Source organism: Genypterus blacodes, unplaced genomic scaffold (assembly GCF_046128005.1).
Source record: "Genypterus blacodes isolate CSIRO-AG114 ecotype Tasmania unplaced genomic scaffold, CSIRO-AGI_Gbla_v1 ptg000062l_1, whole genome shotgun sequence".
NCBI classification, from domain to species: domain Eukaryota; kingdom Metazoa; phylum Chordata; class Actinopteri; order Ophidiiformes; family Ophidiidae; genus Genypterus; species Genypterus blacodes.
The window spans coordinates 393,597-414,243 of NW_027466874.1; the positions used below are offsets into that span (position 1 = coordinate 393,597).

The 20,647-nt window shown below is 45.2% G+C and overlaps 1 protein-coding gene across 1 annotated transcript; it reads left to right on the top strand.

The window, feature by feature from the left end:
* The first annotated feature begins 81 nt into the window (after positions 1-81).
* ghrhrb (growth hormone releasing hormone receptor b) lies at positions 82-19,669 on the top strand. The gene is given in 14 exon segments (XM_076154469.1): positions 82-139; positions 5,685-5,713; positions 8,365-8,467; positions 11,535-11,642; positions 14,012-14,112; positions 14,264-14,361; positions 15,328-15,460; positions 16,461-16,614; positions 17,095-17,155; positions 17,582-17,651; positions 18,106-18,197; positions 18,892-19,021; positions 19,108-19,149; positions 19,472-19,669. Coding segments are annotated over 14 exon segments (1,377 nt in total).
* Positions 19,670-20,647: the final 978 nt, after the last annotated feature.

The following is a 20,647-nucleotide window of genomic DNA, read 5'->3' on the forward strand; positions in this document are numbered from 1 at the left end:
AGTGACAGATTGAGCTCAGTATGACAACATTTACGCAGTTGAGAGTGGCCGACCTTGAAGGGTTAATGTGCAATGTGTAATATGTAAGACATTGAAAAATCACGTTCTCTCTCCAGTGAAAGGATTATTATAATTATAAGCAATGAAACAGGCTGTTCAGGCTTTCAGAGGTGAAGTCGATCCTGAGCTAAGTTCTGTGTTTGTTGTGGTGATAACAGGCGTCATGGCGTCACGGCGACGTCACTGCACCAAAGTCTGATAACAAACTCTGACTAACCAACAAACATTCCGTGTCTTAATCCAGATCACACTCAGCTGTGCATTCACACAGTCTGAGCTGTACAGTGTGTGTGTGTGTATGTGTGTGTGTGTGTGTGTGTGTGTGTGTGTGTGTGTGTGTGTGTGTGTGTGTGTTTGTGTGTGTGTTTGTTCGTTCAGGCACTTCAAAAGCTGCAGAATGGCTCAGGAACATATCTGAAGCTCCTCCATCCATCCATTTCCTCTGCTCAGGTCATCCAGGTCACAGATGTGGCGTCAGTCAAACCAAACCAAGAGCAGCCATCAGAATCAGACCATCTGCACGCTCACACACTTAACCACGGCTGACATCACCTGCCCGGATTTTGCCAACTTGAAAACTGAAACAATCTACACCTTTATGATTTTTTGTGTCTTGGCATTTCCCACAACTTCCATAATCTTGAACATGTTTGCTTTGTTTTCGCGTCCATGTCTTTGTCTTCCTTCCTGTTGTGAGCGAGCTGTTTATCTTGAAGGTTAAACAGATGCTCTTTATGTTTTGATGGACACCTCCGTCTTTATCTCAGCTCTTCCACTGAAATGCCTGAAAAGTTCCCCCTCTCCCACGAGGACAAACGGTTTTATTGCTCCCTGTGGTGAGAGTTACGACATTTAGAGCCATATGCTGTTTTAATAACTTATCAGTATTAGCCCTCATAAACGTGTCATTAAAGCACACACGCTGGTTGCAGGCGTCCCTCTTTACAGAGATTAATGCAGTGTGGCTGATCTTTAGGTGATTTGAGCCTGTGTGTCGTAAGCACCTGTGGGATCCATCCTGATGAGAGAACATATTAGCTGCTGTCATGGACATATTCACAGGGGGGGCTGCCCAGTGGAGCATCTGCATAATTTAGCACCGTAAAGGTTAAATTCATCTAGTACGCAGCTTCACCATGTCCCAAATGGCCCAGCTGACGGAGTTTCATCCTCCGCTTTGTGTGTCAGAGCCAAGAGGAATGAGAAAGAAGAAGAAGAGGACGACATGTGAATGAGAACTAGAAAGCTTCACTGATGAAGCCTGAGTAATCAAGTGGAAATGCAATATACAAATCTTCAAGGCTATAGGCTGACTCAGGGCTGTAGGTTTCTCTGACTCTGGGCTGTAGGGCTCTCTGACTCCGGGCTGTAGGCTTCTCTGACTCTGGGCTGTAGGCTTCTCTGACTCTGGGCTATAGGTTTCTCTGACTCCCGGCTATAGGTTTCTCTGACTCTGGGCTATAGGTTTCTCTGACTCCGGGCTATAGGCTTCTATGACTCTGGGCTGTAGGTTTCTCTGGCTCTGGGCTACAGGCTTCTCTGACTCCCGGCTATAGGTTTCTCTGACTCTGGGCTGTAGGTTTCTCTGACTCTGGGCTATAGGCTTCTATGACTCTGGGCTGTAGGCTTCTCTGACTCCGGGCTTTAGGTTTCTCTGACTCCGGGCTATAGGCTTCTATGACTCTGGGCCGTAGGCTTCTCTGACTCTGGGCTGTAGGCTTCTCTGACTCCGGGCTTTAGGTTTCTCTGACTCCGGGCTATAGGCTTCTATGACTCTGGGCTGTAGGCTTCTCTGACTCTGGGCTTTAGGTTTCTCTGACTCCGGGCTGTAGGCTTCTCTGACTCCGGGCTGTAGGCTTCTCTGACTCCGGGCTATAGGTTTCTCTGACTCTGGGCTATAGGTTTCTCTGACTCCGGGCTGTTGGCTTCTCTGACTCCGGGCTGTAGTCTTCTCTGACTCCGGGCTGTAGGCTTCTCTGACTCCAGGCTATAGGTTTCTCTGACTCTGGGCTATAGGTTTCTCTGACTCCGGGCTATAGGTTTCTCTGACTCCGGGCTATAGGCTTCTATGACTCTGGGCTGTAGGCTTCTCTGACTCTGGGCTGTAAGGGTTCTGTGACTCTGGTCTGTAGGCTTCTCTGACTCTGGGCTGTAAGGGTTCTGTGACTCTGGGCTGTAGGCTTCTCTGACTCCGGGCTGTAGGGTTCTGTGACTCCGGGCTGTAGGCTTCTATGACTCTGGGCTACATGCTTTTGCTGTCTCTGCTGATGTCTGAGTTGTGTTTGTTGTTCACAGAAGCAGTTTCCAGTCTGACGCTGATTAACAGGATGTCACTGTGGAGCTAATGTGCACATTAACATAAATAATGAGACGTGCAGTGAATCCAATGTGACATGTTAAACAACCAACAGGACAATAAAGAGTCTTCATCAATAACAAACCGGCAATGTGAAGACGTTTCCTCAGATAACGATGATTAAACCCACGCTGGGATTGCTCAATCACATGGCATCATCACAAAGAGAGGAAGAACGCACAGTTTGGCTCGCTCGCTGATTACCAAAACTCTGCAGCAGCCGTCACCGCGCCAACACCACAGATCAATGAGCGTAGCAGGTCGTTCAGTCAGGCTGGAGCTCACAGAGCTAATGTGTCTCCAAACAGACGTCCTCGTTAAAGCAAATCTGAGCAGAGAGGACGATCAAACACACGACAGGCTCCACTCACAACAACAGCCAAACACTGTGGAGGTCTCAGCCAATAATCAGTCAATCACATCACAAACAATCAGGTTTGCAGTTTTTTCAAAGATTGTAGAAAATCATTACATTTTCATCACATTCCAACCAAATTTTCTTGTCCTTTTCTTTGTTTTAGAGTTGATTTCTTGATCCATTAGTTGTGTTGTTGCAGAATTCTCCTCCTGATTCCCTAAAATATACAAAAAATAAATAAAGTTCAAGAAAAAAAATATTTTCAGATTTTTAGAATTGTCCCTAGCATTTTTTGACAAAAAATATTTTTTTCTGAAATGTTTGTTTTCCCAGTTTTCTTCTTTCTTTCGGGAAATTCTGAAGATATTTGAATCATCATCAATCATCAAATGTACTTGTAGAGATTTGTTACCAGCACAGACGCTCACAGGACAGTGAGGACACCATGTCCAATGTAAAGGAAGTGAAAGACTCACATAAAACATGCTTCTTTTATATTCCATTCATTTATATTTTAGAACCAACAAGTGACCGATCAGATCAGAAGACAGAAGACACCAGGGTGAGACAAGAACATGAGGAAACCCCTCCCTCCCCCCTCCATGTCTCTCTTTCTGAGTCCAGCCAGATGTTTCAGACGATTCAGCCGTCGTCACTGAGCCATTTTCCTTTACGCGTCACATTGCAGAGTTTGTCAATTGAAAATGTGTCTGGTGTGTCAAGGTGGACAAGGACACATGACACATCTGCACCAGTGTGTGTGTCGTTGCGAGGCATACGGGGACACACAGCTGTGGACAGCAGGAGTCTAGCTGTGACGATACACACGCACACGCACACACACACGCACACACACACACACACACACACACACACACACACACACACACACACACACACACACACACACACAGGTTCTTACTTGTCTGTCCTCCCACACATGAACACACACACACACACACATCAGGGCAATACAGTAGTAATGTTCACCTGGTAACAAATATGAAGTGTACACAGTACATACATTAGCGCTGACTTGCAGTGAAAGCTAAGGCTGTGACTCTCTGCCAGAGATCGGGTGTGACGCCAAACATAACCACGCCCTCGATTGACCTCTGCAAGGTGCACAAACAGCATGTGAGCCACAATGTTGAACCTTCTGTTTGCTCCGACTGTTAACATTGAGTGTAATGGCATGGCTGCGAGGGCACACACACACACACACACACACACACACGCACACACACACACACACACACACACACACACACACACACACACACACACACACACACAAGCACACACACACATATTAAACAAAGTGCACACTTAACAAATACTCATCCATACTTGGATGGACATTAGGGAGGAGTTTCAGGTTAGGCTGCAGACTTTATGAGGTCTCATTCTGATCCACAATCTCAAACTGTGTGACTGAGGGACAAAACAACAAATCAATATCATCAGAAAGATCATCCGTCATTAATGTTCAATGTGTATTATTGTAAATTTAAATTAAAAATCATCATAAATCACACTGAATGATTCTGCTGTGATCAGGCACGCACACACCACTCCACACGGCAGTGTGTGTGTGTGTGTGTGTGTGTGTGTGTGTGTGTGTGTGTGTGTGCGCGCGCGCTGTATTCACGGAGCCTCTCGCCGCTCTGGTCACTCTGCTCTCTGCTCTGCTCCTGACAGCATCCGCGCTGAGGAAAAACCTGCTCTACCTCCTCTTCCTCCTCTTCCTCCTCACGGAATATTACAGCTGGATCTTTGCTTCTAGGAATTTTTTCTTTAAACAGTGAAAGAAGATCGATAATTGATTTCTTTGCGTTTCCGTTCCAAAGGTCCCTCGCCGCTGCAGATTCCTCAGGATGTTCGTGGTGAAAACTTCGCGTTGTTACCGGATGGCCGCGATTCTTCACTTGTGTGTGCAGCTGGCGGCGTGGGAGCCGGTGAGTGAACCACACACAATGACTACAAACAAACAAACAAACAAACAAGAACAACTGCCTGCAGGAGACCAATACAGATAGACAGACTTTTTCTTATAAACATTTCTATTAAATAATATTACAAATGTTGATTCCAGAGAAAATAATATAAAATAGGCAAACATGAAGCAACAGTAATGCTTCATTATTATTATTACAGAAGTTTTGAAACAAAAATTAAACTGAATTCTTCTTCTTCACTTTGTAGAGGAAGAAACGCAAAGAAACGTCGTTATTCTGCAGAAGATCACTGCAGACTTATGTTTTTGTTATTCCAGAAACGTGCAATTGCATTGCAATTCGTCTCAATTTACTGAAATCTAGAAGATGATTTAATGTATCAATAACTCATAGAATAAAATGAATTTAAAGCGAATTATGAATACAATATTCATGGTTCATTCTTTTTAAACTTTGAAACTTCATCCTCATCCTTTCTTGAAAAAAACATTTTTTTCTTCACACTTCCATCAATCTTCTGCAATTTCCCAAAAACATTTTACCGTCAATTTTGCAACTTTTAATTGTAGGCATAAACTTCTATTGTTTTTTCTTTATATTTTAAAACGTTCTAGCGACTTTGGCAGACTGAGGTACTGTTATTATTCTTATGAGTTCACTCACTAATCACTGATGTCATTACAATTGACTTCCTGTTGGACTTTGGCGGCTAATTTGGCTTGAATGAGTGGTGTCAAATCCCAGTGGGTCTGAATGGTGATTGGTGTGTGTGTGTGTGTGTGTGTGTGTGTGTGTGTGTGTGTGTGTGTGTGTGTGTGTGTGTGTGTGTGTGTCACAGTCACAGTCACAGTGGACATAAAGGTGTTAGTAGATCAAAACAGTGCATCACAGGAGTCAAGTGACTGATATCAAATCAATAAAGAGAGAATTTGATTGATAAGTTCCCAGCGAGATTACATGAATGTGATGGTGCTTCCTGTGGCGTTCTGCACCACAGACTCAACATATCTCAAAAGTGTTTTTCTGCTTGCTTGAGGCGTTTTTTTGTGGCGAGTCGATAAAGATTTAATTTGCAAAATGGCAATTGAAACTGATTCACATGACGTCACTTAGTGTAAAACACAGACAAGAGGACGGCTTTTAAATGATAACAATTAATAGACTGATACATTCAATTCCCAAACCAAAGGCCATCAGTTGGCTTTAGATCTCATCTTTGACCAGCTGACATGTAATTGTGGTTAACAGAAGCAGGCACTGGTTTGCCCAAAACAGTCAATCATTGTGAAAATCGGAGCTGAAATCTTGCAGTCCGAACGTCTTTGCTTCCGTGTTTCTGTTCTTTGAGTTATGAGATGAACAAAGTCCGCTCAGAGAAAATGGCTCTGACTTTGTAAGGAAAGGCTTGATTTATACCAAAATGGACGTGTAAGCTTGAAGCATCTACACAGAACTTAGACATGTGTGTTAAACATGATGTGGCTGAAACGACGGGAGGAAATACAATCAGAAATGTTTTTGCAGGTTTCACTTGCTTCCTTTCTTAGCAGAATTGAGGCTTCAAAGGCATTAGATTAAAAGTGAGTCGATTTATGCTGTCTGATCTGGAGAGCTGAAGGGGTTAAACCATTGTGAGTGTTTTATCTTGGTAAGCAGCTACAGAATGGAACGCTGCTTTATAATATTTACATAGCTTCTTTTGATGTACCACAGTAAGGTTGCTCAAACATTTACTTTATTTTTGACAGAACAGAAGCAGACAGCTCTGAGCTCCCTATGCTAGGCTCAAAACTTATCAGTCAGGCACTGACTCGCACTGATTTCGCTCCTCATCGCACACTGGTGTCGTTTAGACAACAGCAGGATGAGTGTCAAATGTCGTCACTGAGCCGCCGGGCAGCTTTAATGATGTCATAGGGAAACACACACATCTACGCTCTTAATGTAGTTAGTCTACTCTCACACACACGAGTGAAACCCCGCTGATCACCCTCGTTCTTCTCTGAGCTTTGGGATGTAAATGATGTTTGGCTTCAGGCTATCGGCGACCTTTCATAATGACACGCCAGGACGCTGATTGAATTTAAACTATGCTGAAGCCAATAAGGAGAGAGGGTTAGAATGATTAAAGTGCAGGCTCCAATGGCCCACACCCACACACACACATTTGTTCATCAATGCTCATTCATGTCACATTTACTCAATTCAATTTAATGAGGAAAAAATGCACCGTTTCCTTTATGGCACTCTCTCACACACACACACACATATTTATTATGATGATAAAGGAACATTAAGTGAACATTGACTAATTCATTTAGTTTTCTGTTGAGCAGAACTTGATATGTCCCTGCTTCACTCAGTGTGCACAGCGGTGCTGCAGCAAGGGAAAGTAGAATCAATGAAATCAACTCAACTTTATTTGTATTTGTTCTGCACTTTTCATACACAAATGCAGCATCATAGACACAATGTAGGATTAACAATGATGATTATAATAATATCAACAGTAATGATACGAGTAATAATAAGAATAGTGATGTCATTATATTGGAAGTGGATCAGTGTGTTTGTTTCGCACATTGAAGTGTAAACTTCTAAAAATAGAACTTAAATGAAAACAAGAACATTGAAATCTGTGTAATCTAACCCTTTAAGTCCAAATACCAGTATCGTAGTATCATTCTCATACTTTTATGGTAGTGTTTGTAGTTTCAGTTACATGGCGAGTCTTCCTCTCTTGTTGTGTTTGTCTCCATCACATCCAGCAGATGCATGCTGCTGCTTCATGCTGGATGAGAAAGTGTGTGTGTGTGTGTGTGTGTGTGTGTGTGTGTGATCTGGCAGTGAAGCTACACTGTGACACAACACAGCACACCGACTATCTCCAGCAGGTTTATGGAACAAACTGATGCCAGCACAGAAACACACACACACACACGCAGGCACGCACACACGCACGCACGCACGCACGCACGCACGCACGCACGCACGCACGCACGCACGCACGCACGCACGCACGCACGCACGCACGCACGCACGCACGCACGCACGCACGCACGCACGCACGCACGCACGCACGCACATGTTTATTAGTACTGCAGGTGTAAACTGTATGTAGGAATCTCAGGACCACCCAGAAGATAAATATACAAAGGAAAAAGAAATTTGAGGGATTTCAACCAAATGTCTCAAATCCTAAGCAAAGGGAAAACAGACAGACAGACACGTGAGACATACAGTATCAGGATTATCAGATGCGTGTGAGGAGCACCACAGCTCCTGGTTCTCCTTGATGTCCACCTACAAAGCAGCGTCCAACATGGCTGCCGCCCACCTGAAGCCCCTCCCTCAGCTCAGCTGGGTGCTCCCTCATGCTCACACTGCTCTGTGTGCAGCTGTCATGTTGTCCTGCTCTCCACATCAGCAGGTTCTCAAACAGTTGATATTGTTTAGATGAGGAGATGGAGATGAGGAGATGAGGATCAGTGGTGCCATCACAAGGACCCGCTGAGAAACTGCGTCTGAACTGCTTTCTTGTGTCACTGATGTCCTGACAGGCCTAACGTGTCCTTACGTGTCCTTACGTGTCCTGTCTTGTACTGACGTGTCCTGTCATGGCTCTTTGTTAGACCGAGTCCATCCACCCAGACTGTGCCGTGGTCGAGCAGCACATGAAGGCCCAAGAAGAATGCAGCCGAATGCTGAGAGAGGACAACAACCACTCAGAGACAGGTCTGTGAAGGGACCAGGGACGGAGGGAGGGAGAGAGGGAGGGAGGGAGGAAGGCACGGACTGAGAGACGGAAGGATGAAGGGAGGGAGGGACAGACAGACAGAAGGAGGGATTAAATGAGTCAAAAGTGTGAGTGTGTGATTGTTGACCACAGCGTTCTGCTTTGGACGCATTGATCCTCACGTTTACTCATATTCCTCTATCAGGAAAGTCATAAATACAGACCACATAAACTATGGATTATAATCTTTGCACTAAATTAGTTTACAGTTCAAACCTCAAAGCGCAGAACTGATTCAGCCCGCCTGTGCTGCGTTCTAGCTCTAACCACTGCTGCGTCTTCGTCCTGGAGACGGACGATCGCGGGGGCTCAAGAGCGTAAACGTCTGACAGGAAGTGTCATGGCTGGCTGGTGGCCACGCCCCCTGGGGGAGGAGACAAGCAGGAGGACAGAGACATCAGGACAGACATGTAGGTTTATATAAAGCAGCTTTGCACAAACTGTGACCAGGCAGGAAAAGGTTTCGCTAAATCAGACACTTTTTTTCTTTCTGTTTTCTAGAAAATTCCTGATTGAGAAGCAAGTGTGATATCAAAGATGTTAAATGTTATTTTGTATAAACCTTTCAGAATTTTCTAGAATCAATAAGAAAATCAGGACCAACTCAATTCACTCAGTCTTATTCTTAGCATTCACCCCTCACACAGTTCTTCTGGGCAAAATTTTAGAAAAAAGTGGAAAATGCAAGGTGAAAAAATATTAATATTCGAGTAGAAATTGAACAGGTAGAAACATTTGGTGGTACATGGACCACAGGTTGAACACAGTCGCTCTGTCCCTGGTGTTGTTACCAGATTTGATCAGCATGTGTGTGTGTGTGTGGGGGGGGGGGGGTGCCTGCGCCTGTGTGTGTCACTTTGGCCCCTAGACTCGGTGCTGAGATGAAGCCCTTCTGTCCAGGCAGTCGCTCATCCTGCTGCTCTTTAATTAAAGCCACAGTCAGCGCGTTTGTCAGCTTCCTGTTTCGGTCGAGCGCCCAGAAACAATCAGCGCAAGCTAATTGGGTGAGAGGAAACCCTGATTGCAGGTAGCAGAGAGTCGCCCTGGACCAAACCGTCTCATCACAGGAAGGAGGCGAGGAAAATGTTCATTCATTAGCAATCAGCCAACCCCTGTCTCCCCTCAGACTGCATGAAAGCGCACAGATAACCCAACAAATATGGATCCTGTTTGTTTTCAAGTGTTTGAGGCTCATCTGTCTGAAAAGCTTCTGATGAAACTCGTCTGCTGCTACTGTCTCTGGATGAAACGCTCACACACTCCAGCTTACATCTATGTCTTGTGTCCCCACAAAGGGGAAGACGTTACTGTGAGACATTACTGACAGGAGACCAACGCGAGTGAGGAACTAGAGACAGATAATACGGACGTTGACGTGATTATGGGGGAGGGGGGGAAGTTCTGTCTTAGTCATTACGTCCGTTCACTGAGACGAAGAGGACAGACGTCTCTGTGCGGGGACTAATTACTCCACGGAGAGGAAGGGGAAATGAGGGAACACTGAGGTAGACAAAGGGTTAACAGGCCTGCGTGCTGTGAGGATGAGGACCTCTTCTTCCTCCATCTCCTCTGTCTCCACCTCCTCCTCTTCTTCCTCCTCCTCTTCCTCTCCATCCAGCTCCCTCATCGGCTTCAATCACATCAGCCTGTTTATTAAAGGGAGGATATCGTGTTTCCCAGTTCGGCCTTTTGAGCTGCAACACTTTTGTTTTAACGATATTACAGCCGACCGATGAGCGTCCGCGTGGAGAAACGGAGGCGGAGGAGAAAACGCTTTATTGGGCCGTAAAAATTATGAAAGTGCGGGAGGCGAAGAGTCGTACCCAGAGCAGAGCAGGAATATGGAGCGACGGAGAGGGAATAGGCACAATCCAATTCTGCCTCCTCACAAACTGCATCACGTCTCCACACGCGTGAAATGACAAACCTCCATCATCGCCGCCATCGCCCCGTGTTTGTGCTCCATCACGTGAAAGTGACTAAAGGGCCAATGAGAGGCAGTAAACAAAGACATGTATCTGCCCAGACCAGAGGATGGCTCCCTCCGTCTTGATTTAGCTGCAAAAACTGAGACGGAAATCAAAATCGTAATAGTAACAGAATTTGTGTCGGAACTTATGGATTTGCCGCTCGATACCGACAAGACACGCCTCAGACGTGAGTGTTTGTGTCATGGGACCTTTGATGACGCTCTGCTGGTTAGAGCAGCCTGGTTCAGAGGAGAGCAGACCTGAAGCTCTGTTCACCGCTCTGCCTCTTCCTCTGGGTAAGGGCAGTAACTACCCCCCAGGAAAATACATTTTCCCAGAATTCAGAACAGGAAAGTACAGTGTTAAAGTGTCATAATGTTTCTCAATTTTTATAAAAACATTTTCCTTGTTTTTCCAAAGCTCTTTGTTTTGGTAGAACATTCCTATTGATTATTCAGATCAGTTCATAGTCTACTAAAAAGGAAATACTCTGATTAAACAGACCTAACTTAACTCAGACCTCCATCATCGTACAGCACTGTGTGTGTGTGTGTGTGTGTGTGTGTGGCCAATGAATAGCAGCTTGCAGCCGCCTGTCTTAGCGATCAGAAGGAATAACTCTGCAGACTTTGTGTTGTGGCGCGTTGGCAGAGATGATGACCTGTAAACCAGAGGAAAGGGGGCGTCGGCCTGTTTATCCGTCCTATCAAAACGCCTTAATCCGCCTCTAATGGAGGACGACTTCATTACAGCGGCTCCATTACAGAGCTGCAGTCTGCGTTCAAACACAATAACAAGGTCGAGTGGCAGGTCTGTAGAGGCTGAGTATGAACGGTAGAGATGCACAGAATATACGGCTGAGAACTCCCACCAATTCAAACAGGTTTGATGTTTGCGCTGTGATCTTATTGGTTTGTGTTGGTCAGACGTCCACGCTGAGGCTCCTGATCATGTCACAAACGTCCTAAACGTTGTGTTTCAGGCCCTAACCGGAGCGCAGGTCACAGCTCTGAGTGTGTGTTGTTTTGTGTGGCAGGCTGTCCGACCCTGTGGGACGACATTCACTGCTGGAAGCGAGCGACGGCGGGTCAGGTGGTCGGCGTCTCCTGTGTTAACGTGTCCCAGCTGTTCGCAAACAACCATGGTGAGTCTTCTCCACCTGCTCAGAGACAAAACTGTGGGTTTAGAGTCAAACAAGTAGAAATTCATTTAGATTTGATCAGGTTTAAATTAATGATCGGCCTATTTTACACAATGTTTTGATCTTCAGCTCTGACCTTTGACCCTCGACCCTCTGTATGTTGTAATGGATCTCTATCCTACAGTAACTATGAACTTTGACCCTGAACCCTCTGTATGTTGTCATTGAGCTCTATCCTACAGTAACTATGACCTTTGACCCTGAACCCTCTGTACGTTATCATAGATCTCTAACCCATAGTAACTTCCTGCTTTATGGAAGCTCCTCTTATGCTCCACAGATCACCTCCACTCGTCCTCTGCATCTGGCTTCAATGCATTGTTATATATGATGCTGACCTTTGACCTCACTCTGCTGTCCCACCTAAAGCTTTATCTAGATTCTGGGATGCGATCACAGGGATCAAATCTCAATCTTCTGCGACCTGCATGAACACGTGACCTTTTTATGTAAATAAGGATTGGATAGTGAGTACAGCACCTTTTTAATCAATTTTAGACTTCATGATGTGGACAGGGACGACTAGTGTTCTGAGCCTAACACGGGAGCGTTTTTGAGGTGTTTTTGCAGTTGCGTTCAATGGTGCTCCACAATTCCAGACTTCCACTTTTGTCGGGCACGAAATCCATCAGAGTGAACAGCTTGACATATTTATGTTTGGGAATTTATTGTCCCTCTGTAACGGTTTTGTGCTTGGCTCTGGCTGTCACTGCAGTGACCTGATCACAATGTTCTGTGCGCATTTACACCTCGACTGCATTATCTAAATAAGGTCTGGGGAGCCAGGACGGACTTGAAGGTGAAAGAGTGAGGCTGGACTGTGCGTGTTCCCAGTCCTTCAACGCTCCATACGTGGGATGCAGGATGATGCACTTGATGGATTTCCAGCATCGTTAAGAAAGTCCAAACAAAAGAAGGGAAAAACACAAACAGCCTCTGAGTGGAAGTTAAGCCTTCAGTTTGTGTGGAGGAGGAGGAGGAGGAGGAGGAGGAGGAGGAGGTTTTGAGCTGATGACCTCATCACTCAGACTCACTGAGATTCTGGACTCGCTGGATTTCCTCCAACGCAGACGCTCCACTCAAACAGCCTCTGCAGCTGCGCTTCGATCCAGCCGAGAAGATAATGAATTGGAAAATCAAAGAGTTCAGCGCGAGAGCCGGGAGCATGAGGAAGGAGTCGGCGCTGCTTGTTAAGCTGGAGCACCATCGACCTTCCCCGGGGGGCCTGACCTCACGCCCTCCAAACGCTCACCCGCCGACGCCGCGGCTGCAGGGCTGTGAGCGCCGCGATGCACCGAGGCTAATGCGAGGAGAACAACTCGATATGCATCAGCGCAGCCGCCCACCACTCCAACCCCACGTCCTCCTCAGCTGAGCTGGAGAGCCGGACGGCCACTTCATCTCATCCTCCCTCACACTCACATATGCAGCAGAACACTCACACATACTGAGGAACATTACGTCTATCAACTGTCACAGCCTGTTTGTAATCTTGTACACTCTTCCTGCTGCATCCTAGGGTTGATTGAAAAGTTCTGAGCCCAGCATGGGAGTTCTTTGGTGTTTTTGCACATCAGCTGTGTTCATTTGAGCGCCACGATTCTTAATTCCACTTTTTTGAGACGCGAAATCCATCAGAGTGAACAACTTGACACATTTATGTTCAGGGTAAATGGAATCTGCTTCTTGTTATGTAATGGATTAGCAAGCAGGTTTAAGCCGGAGTAACTCCTGCTGTTTGTGTGTCTCTGCAGTCTTTTATAATGCAATAAAGGATTTGTTTTTCATGTCTACATAATGATTATTGTAGCATTCTAATGGGAACCATTGGCAGGCTGGAAATGAAAGAAATCAAATGATGAAACAATGTTTTGCTTTGGGAAAAGATCTGCACCAATGAAACTGATTGCAAGCAAGTTTTATCAGCTACACTTTGCAAGAAAAGGAGAAGAAGATAAGAGCAGGATTATGTATAACCTCTGAAAGGAGTTTAACAGGCTTTATGAGGGTCGATTGATAAGTGCGGAGCCCAAGTTCACTTGCACGCTTTGTTCATTTGTAGTGATCGAAGTCGTTTTGTAGGTTTGTTCCATCCTGATGTGAATCTATAATTTAAAAACAGGTACAGAATATGAAGATTAACAATGAAGTGTGTAGGCGGACATGAAGCCTCGCAGGGCTCATTCATTCCCCCCCCACGTCTCAAACAAGCCTCCAGCTCATTTTGTTGGGGTTTTTTTCTTGTCAGATGTTCTGCTGGTTTTGATCTCACAGGTTTCCCGTTGTTGCTGACATGTCGTCGTGTTCTGTAGTTTACGTCCACAGGAACTGCACGGAGGCCGGCTGGTCCGAGCTTTACCCACCCTATGAGGACGCCTGCGAATTTGCAGAGGACCAGGAGACGGACTCGGGGGTAGGGGAGTGAGCGAGTATAATAGAGATAAAACACCATAAACACACGTCGTTGTCATGTAAACCTGAGCTATAATGAGACAAGTAACCTAAATAAACCATATCAGAGATGATGGAAGAACAAACTGTTTTCTTTTCCTCTTTGTTGTCAGACGAAGTTCTTCTCCAACTTCAAGCAGGTGTACACGGCTGGATACGCCACCTCGCTGGTCTCACTCATAACTGCCATCTTCGTCTTCACCGTGTTCAGGTAACCACGTTTGTCTGAGAAATGATATTTACACAAACTCACTGTCAGCTCACGTTACTTTGATGACCTGATGACCTGATGACCTCGTCCAGTCTAAACCCAAACACCACAGAGCCTCATCCTAGATCTCACCCGTCACTTGGGATGTGTTTATTTCCTTGATCTTGTTTTTCTCTCCCATGCCTTCCTTAAGCCTGAAGCTCTTGTGAAAAATTCTGTTGTAAAATTTCCAAAGAAGCTGAAACGTCCAGAGTCAATATTTTGTGTGTTTCTTGGTCTCCTTTGTGTTGTGTTGTAACAGCTCCTCCATTAATGTCCATTAGTGGACATGAACGATCGTCACTCTGGTTTTTAAGAGCTTTGGCTGCTTTGGGCTGATGTTGTTGTTGTTGGAGAAGCAGTAAAGACGTGAACCTGCAGTGCCACAAAGCAGCGAGCGTTGACTTTAGACAAATTAAAGTACAAATGACTAAATCTGTATCATGAAGCAGATATTTGTGGATTTTCAGGTCAGACTGTGAGGATGAGGGACTAAAAAAAATCTCCACTTACTGAGAAAACATGAACTATGGACATCACTGGAAAGAAATGAATTCTAGATCTAAATCCTTGAAAAATAACAACGAATGAATGCTTCTAGAAGCTTTGTGGTTTCTACAGAGCAGGATGCAGTTTCTCTGCTGCCTTCAGTTGTGCTACAAACTGCGAGAAATGCACTGGATCGACCTTTAAGACGGAATTCCGAGTCAGGATCCCAGGCAGGACCTCTGACTAGCCAACCAAACAAACCAGACGAATGATGAAAGAAGATATGAGAAGATATTTTTGAATGTTGATTTAAACGCGTATCAGGTTTATGTACTTTATGCTTCCAGCTTGGAAGTTCAAAATCAAATCTGTCATAGAAAGAGAATCTCATTTCCCGAAGTGACATAACTCAGGGCTAATTGTTTCTGTGACGTACAGGAAATTCCACTGCACCAGGAACTACATCCATATCAACCTGTTCTTCTCCTTCATCCTGAGAGCCAGCGCTGTCTTCATCAAAGACGGCGTCCTCTTCTATGACGAGAACCTGGACCACTGCTTCATGTCCACTGTGAGTCCAGCTGACGTTTGTTTGTTTGTTTGCAGAGCTCAAGCTCAAACCCACGCTGCCCTCTGTGTGTGTGGGGGGGCAGGGGGGGGGGGGGGGACTCACTGAGTTGAGGCAGCACCTTGTGATGTCACGTCTGATGCTGCCGCTTCGCTGCTCCGGTTCCCGGCTCACAGTTCACTCTGAAAGAGAGAAAGTGTTTCCTAACAGCCACTTTTTCCTCAAACAGATATGACAACACTTTGTTTAGTCCCACAAACACATGATCAAGACCAAAGTAGTCACTAGAAAGTTGGACGTCTTTACTGATTTTTGTTTAGCATTAATAATAACAATATGCATCAATGAAAATAGAGTAAAAGCATCAGTCGTGTTGGCGTTTAGACGTTTATAATAGAATAAAACGTGATCTCGTTTCACAGGCCAGAAGCTTCAGGTCGATGCTGATGAACAAATAGATCCCTGTGGATACTCGCCTCTTAAATACATTACGCTTCTTATTTGCAGAACGTATGTTTACCACTAGAGGGCAGCGTGCACTGTGTGTAATGAGCCCCCACACAGTGTGTTCACACAGGGGAAGAACATGGATGGATGGACAATGAAAAGCTTTAGTCCATGGTGACGCGTCGCTGTCCATCATGCTGACACTTGCAGTTCTCTCCACTCTCGGCCGCCATCAAAGTTTATGTGTTTAAATCGACAGCAGAACAACGATGGCAAACTACTGTGTTCCATTTTCCCAACAAACCCACGTGTGCGGGTCTGCCTGGCGCCCACACAGTGTCTGAAACATCAATTAGTGTCATTATAACGCACGCCCACGTGTCTAATGTCTCAGCGAGCGGAGAATCCTCGCTCTTCATATGAGAGACCACAAATTAACACGAGGCCATTATCACCACAGACTTCCTTGTGGTTATAAATTGGCGGTAACTATCACAGCCGCTCCCGCTGAGTGAGATCCAGAGGGTAATGAGCGCTCTGTTGCTTTGCCCCGCAGACTTCCTGTAAAGCAGTCGTGGCTTTCTTCCAGTTCTGCATCCTGGCCAACTACTTCTGGCTGCTGGTGGAGGGCATGTACTTGCAGACGCTGCTCGCCCTCACCTTCGTCTTCCAGAAGAAATACTTCTGGTGGTACATACTGATCGGCTGGGGTGGGTCAGAAAAACACTCTCTTTATTATCTGTTATGGATGGAGCTCTGTAGCTGCTGAATATCCATTGTTGTCCTTTACTGAATCAGCTCCGTCTCAGCTAGATGATGGTGCTAGTTGCATATGTGTAGCCCTGATCCAGATTCAGAACCAGATCCTCCTGATCCAGATCCAGTGGTAGTGAGTGTTCTGGTGTGAAAGCTGCTGTACCGTCCACTGTCTCTGCTCCCATCTAGTGCTAACCTGCTGTTAACGCAGGACAAACAGTCTGAATGGTTGTCTATGACCCTCAAATTACAAAACTGATCTGGATCAACCTACAAATCTACTTTCAAGTTCCTTTGTCCTCGTCACAGCTCTCCATGTTTGTTGAACATGAATCTAAATCATCCATGTCTTTGAGTGGTCTTGCTGACCTCAAGGTGCTCTACTGAGTCTCTGCCGACTCTAACGATGGACTCGCTGTGTTTTCCCTTCACAGGTGTCCCGGCTACAGTCATTACAGCGTGGATCCTTGTGAAAAACTTCTACGATAACAGCGGGTGAGGTGGAGTGAACGTTGATGCTGAGAGAATGCAAATTTTGGGAGAGCAGGAGGGAGAGCGATTGGAAGGTTACTGGTTCGATTCCTCGAGCCAGTCGAAGCCATTTGACTCCAATGATTGTACTGATGTTTTATAAATACAGATCATTTACACAAAATAACTCTTTAATGTTTCTCTTTTGAGGTTTGTAGTAGTTTACTTCCTAAATTGATAAAATGATGAGGTAAAAGCTGAGTACCAAAATACTTGTTGTTTACTCTTTTAACTCTTTAACATTTTGGATTGATTAGATTAATTGAGTTTATTATCTCAATAGAAGGTTGTTTGGTTGTGAATAGACTGAGTGAAGGATGATGTCCAGAGTCTTTGTCCTCAGCCCGTCATGCTGATGTGTTTGTTGTGGTTGTTGTGGTTGTGTCTCAGCTGCTGGGACGACGACGAAGTGTCCGTCATCTGGTGGATCATAAAAGCTCCAATAACTGCATCTCTCCTGGTGAGTACACAGCAGTTACAGCCCCAGCTAAAGAGGAATTATGGGGGTATCCCGTCTGAAATTTAATATGAAGCAGCAACTGCAGGCGAACACCAGGGAAAACACGAGCTAATGGATGGAACAAATCAAGCGCTTTGACAACAAATGGAGGTGGAAAATGTGAGCGAGGAAAAGTCTGAGAATAATCAGGATTTGTGCTCTTGGAGCCGCGGGCGCTTGTTTTTTTAAGTTTTTACGGCCAATCCATACATTTCTCACTGTGCTCTGATGTGTCGGACCAAACAACCTGCAGACAATCAGAACAACCAAGTTTGTGATCTGTGGAGCCACGTCATCTCCAGTTAAACTCCCAGCCATTTGGAGTCATGTTGATGAATAACCTGTTAGATTGCATCTTGGAGAATGACTCAGCCTTGGTGGAGGTGTGCGACGTCTGTGTGTTTGTTGTGTGCAGGTGAACTTCATCATCTTCATCAATGTGATCCGTATTCTGGTCCAGAAGCTGAGGTCTCCAGGCGTCGGTGGAAATGATGCCAACCACTTCAAGTGAGACAGTTTGTACTTTCAACACACAAACACACACACACACACACACACACACACACACACACACACACACACACACACACAGCAAACTCTCTCCCTCTCTCTCTCACACACACACACACACACACATACAGCAAACTCTCTCTATCTCTGTCACACACACACACACACACACACACACACACACATACAGCAAACTCTCTCTCTCTCTCTCTCTCTCTCTCTCTCTCGCTCTCTCTCTCACACACACACACACACACACTCACACACACACACACTCACACACACACACACATACAGCCAACTCTCCCTCTCTCTCTCTCTTTCTCTCACACACACACATACAGCAAACTCTCTCTCTGTGACACATACACACACAAACAGTAAACTCTCTCTCGCTCACACACACACACACACACACACACACACACACACACACACACACACACACACACACACACATACATATAGCAAACTCTCTCTGTCTGTCTGTCTGTCCTCTCTGTCTGTCTCTCTCTGTCTGTCTGTCTGTCTGTCTGTCTGTCTGTCTGTCTGTCTGTCTCTCTGTCTCTCTCTCTCTCTCTCTCTCTCTCTCTCTCTCTCTCTTGCTCTCTCTCTCACACACACAAACATACAGCAAACTTCTTTTCTCACACACACACACACACACTGAGGGGCTGTGTGTGTTTCGCAGGAGATTGGCCAAATCCACTCTGCTGCTCATCCCTCTGTTCGGGATGCACCACATGGTGTTTGCGTTCCTGCCAGAGGTGGCGGCTGCACAGGTCCGTCTCTTCATCGAGCTTGGCCTGGGCTCCTTCCAGGTACACCAGGACCACACAGACACACACCAGGGAGACGCCTCAGATAGAACAGGGCTGATTTATGATGATGTGTTTCTCTTCCAAAGGGATTTGTCGTGGCGCTGCTCTACTGTTTCCTGAACGGTGAGGTAGGAAACCTGTGCCCTCCCTCAGGAAGATGGAATCATGACCTTTGTTTTCACGTCTTTGTCTTTTTCTCTTTAAGTGTCACTTTGGAAAGTATGTAAAGTTAAAGTGAAATGCTGATTTTTGAACTTTTTCTGATTTTGAACGTCCCTTGTTCCAAACCCTGAAATATTGATCCCGTACACATCTGTCCAAAACATACAAACAAACTGTCAAATATGAAGCAGATAATGTGGAATTCGGTAACCATGACAACCTGAGAATGAACCAGTGTTTGTGTGTGTGGTTGTGTGTTTTGTGGCCTTTTGTGTGTGTTGTGTTCAGGTGCAGGCAGAGCTGAAGAAGCGGTTTTGGAAGTGGCAGACACAGAGCTACATGAGCTACAGTAAGAAACGCCGCACACTGTTCAACGAGAGCAGCACCGTCACCCAGATCTCCGTCCTGGACAAGTCCAGTCCCAAAGAGCCACCAGGCTCAGAGATGCATGCCCTCACCGTGCCCACTTCTGTTTCCACTGTATGAGACAAGTACTGAGAGACGTCATGTGTCCACTGTCAGAGAAAATTACTGCGTAGAACTTCTAGCACTTCTAGTAGTTCTAGAACTCTTCTAGCATCAGTCTCTACTGTATGAAACCAGTACTGCAAAGAACCTCCTGACAAAAGTACTACATCTGTTGTCTGAAAACAGTCCTGCGTCTAATGTCTGATAGACGTGTTTGTCCTGAGTGAATGACCCTCTCCACTGCCTTTGACAAGTACTGAGTCAACTCTTTACCACAGATACCTTATATATGAAAGTACTGTGGTCTGACTCAGCACGGAGCATATACAGCCATAGAGTATTTACACCTTCAAGTAAAACTCTCATTATTCTGCCGTCAGTTCCTTAATTTTGTTTTAATGCCCATAAATCTGCCACTTGTTTTAGTGTCGTTTCTGTAAAGTTAATTATATCAATGAGTTAAAGCGATAAGTGCCGTGGAGCTGCTTCATATGTCCGTATGGAGCCCCGACGTCACAACATGTATTTTTTTATCCATGAATATGGATTGTTACAGGTTTTCCCTTTTGGTTTACAGGAAAAGAATCAACAAATACCATAGAATTTGATATTTAGACAATAAATAGATAACATAGATCATCTCCATCAGTCCATAATGATCCAGGTGTCAATTGAAAACATGTTTCCGTCATCAATCACATGTATAGACGACTGTCTATACTTTGTTGCTGTTTCCTGTTTGTCAGCGTTCCTATTGGTATTCTTATAAACCGACGTGGCCATCAAAGCCCCTCTGCATGCCACATGTTGCACATCTGGAGCACCAGACTGTAAAGCTTCTATATTTATTCTCTCTGTAAATGTAAATACATAGAAATTATAGTTTACATTGTATTTTCTGACAATATTACATTTAGTACAGCTGATTTATACACCAGATTAAGGTAAACATCATATATAATAAATAATGTGTTGTATGAGATATAACAGCCTTTG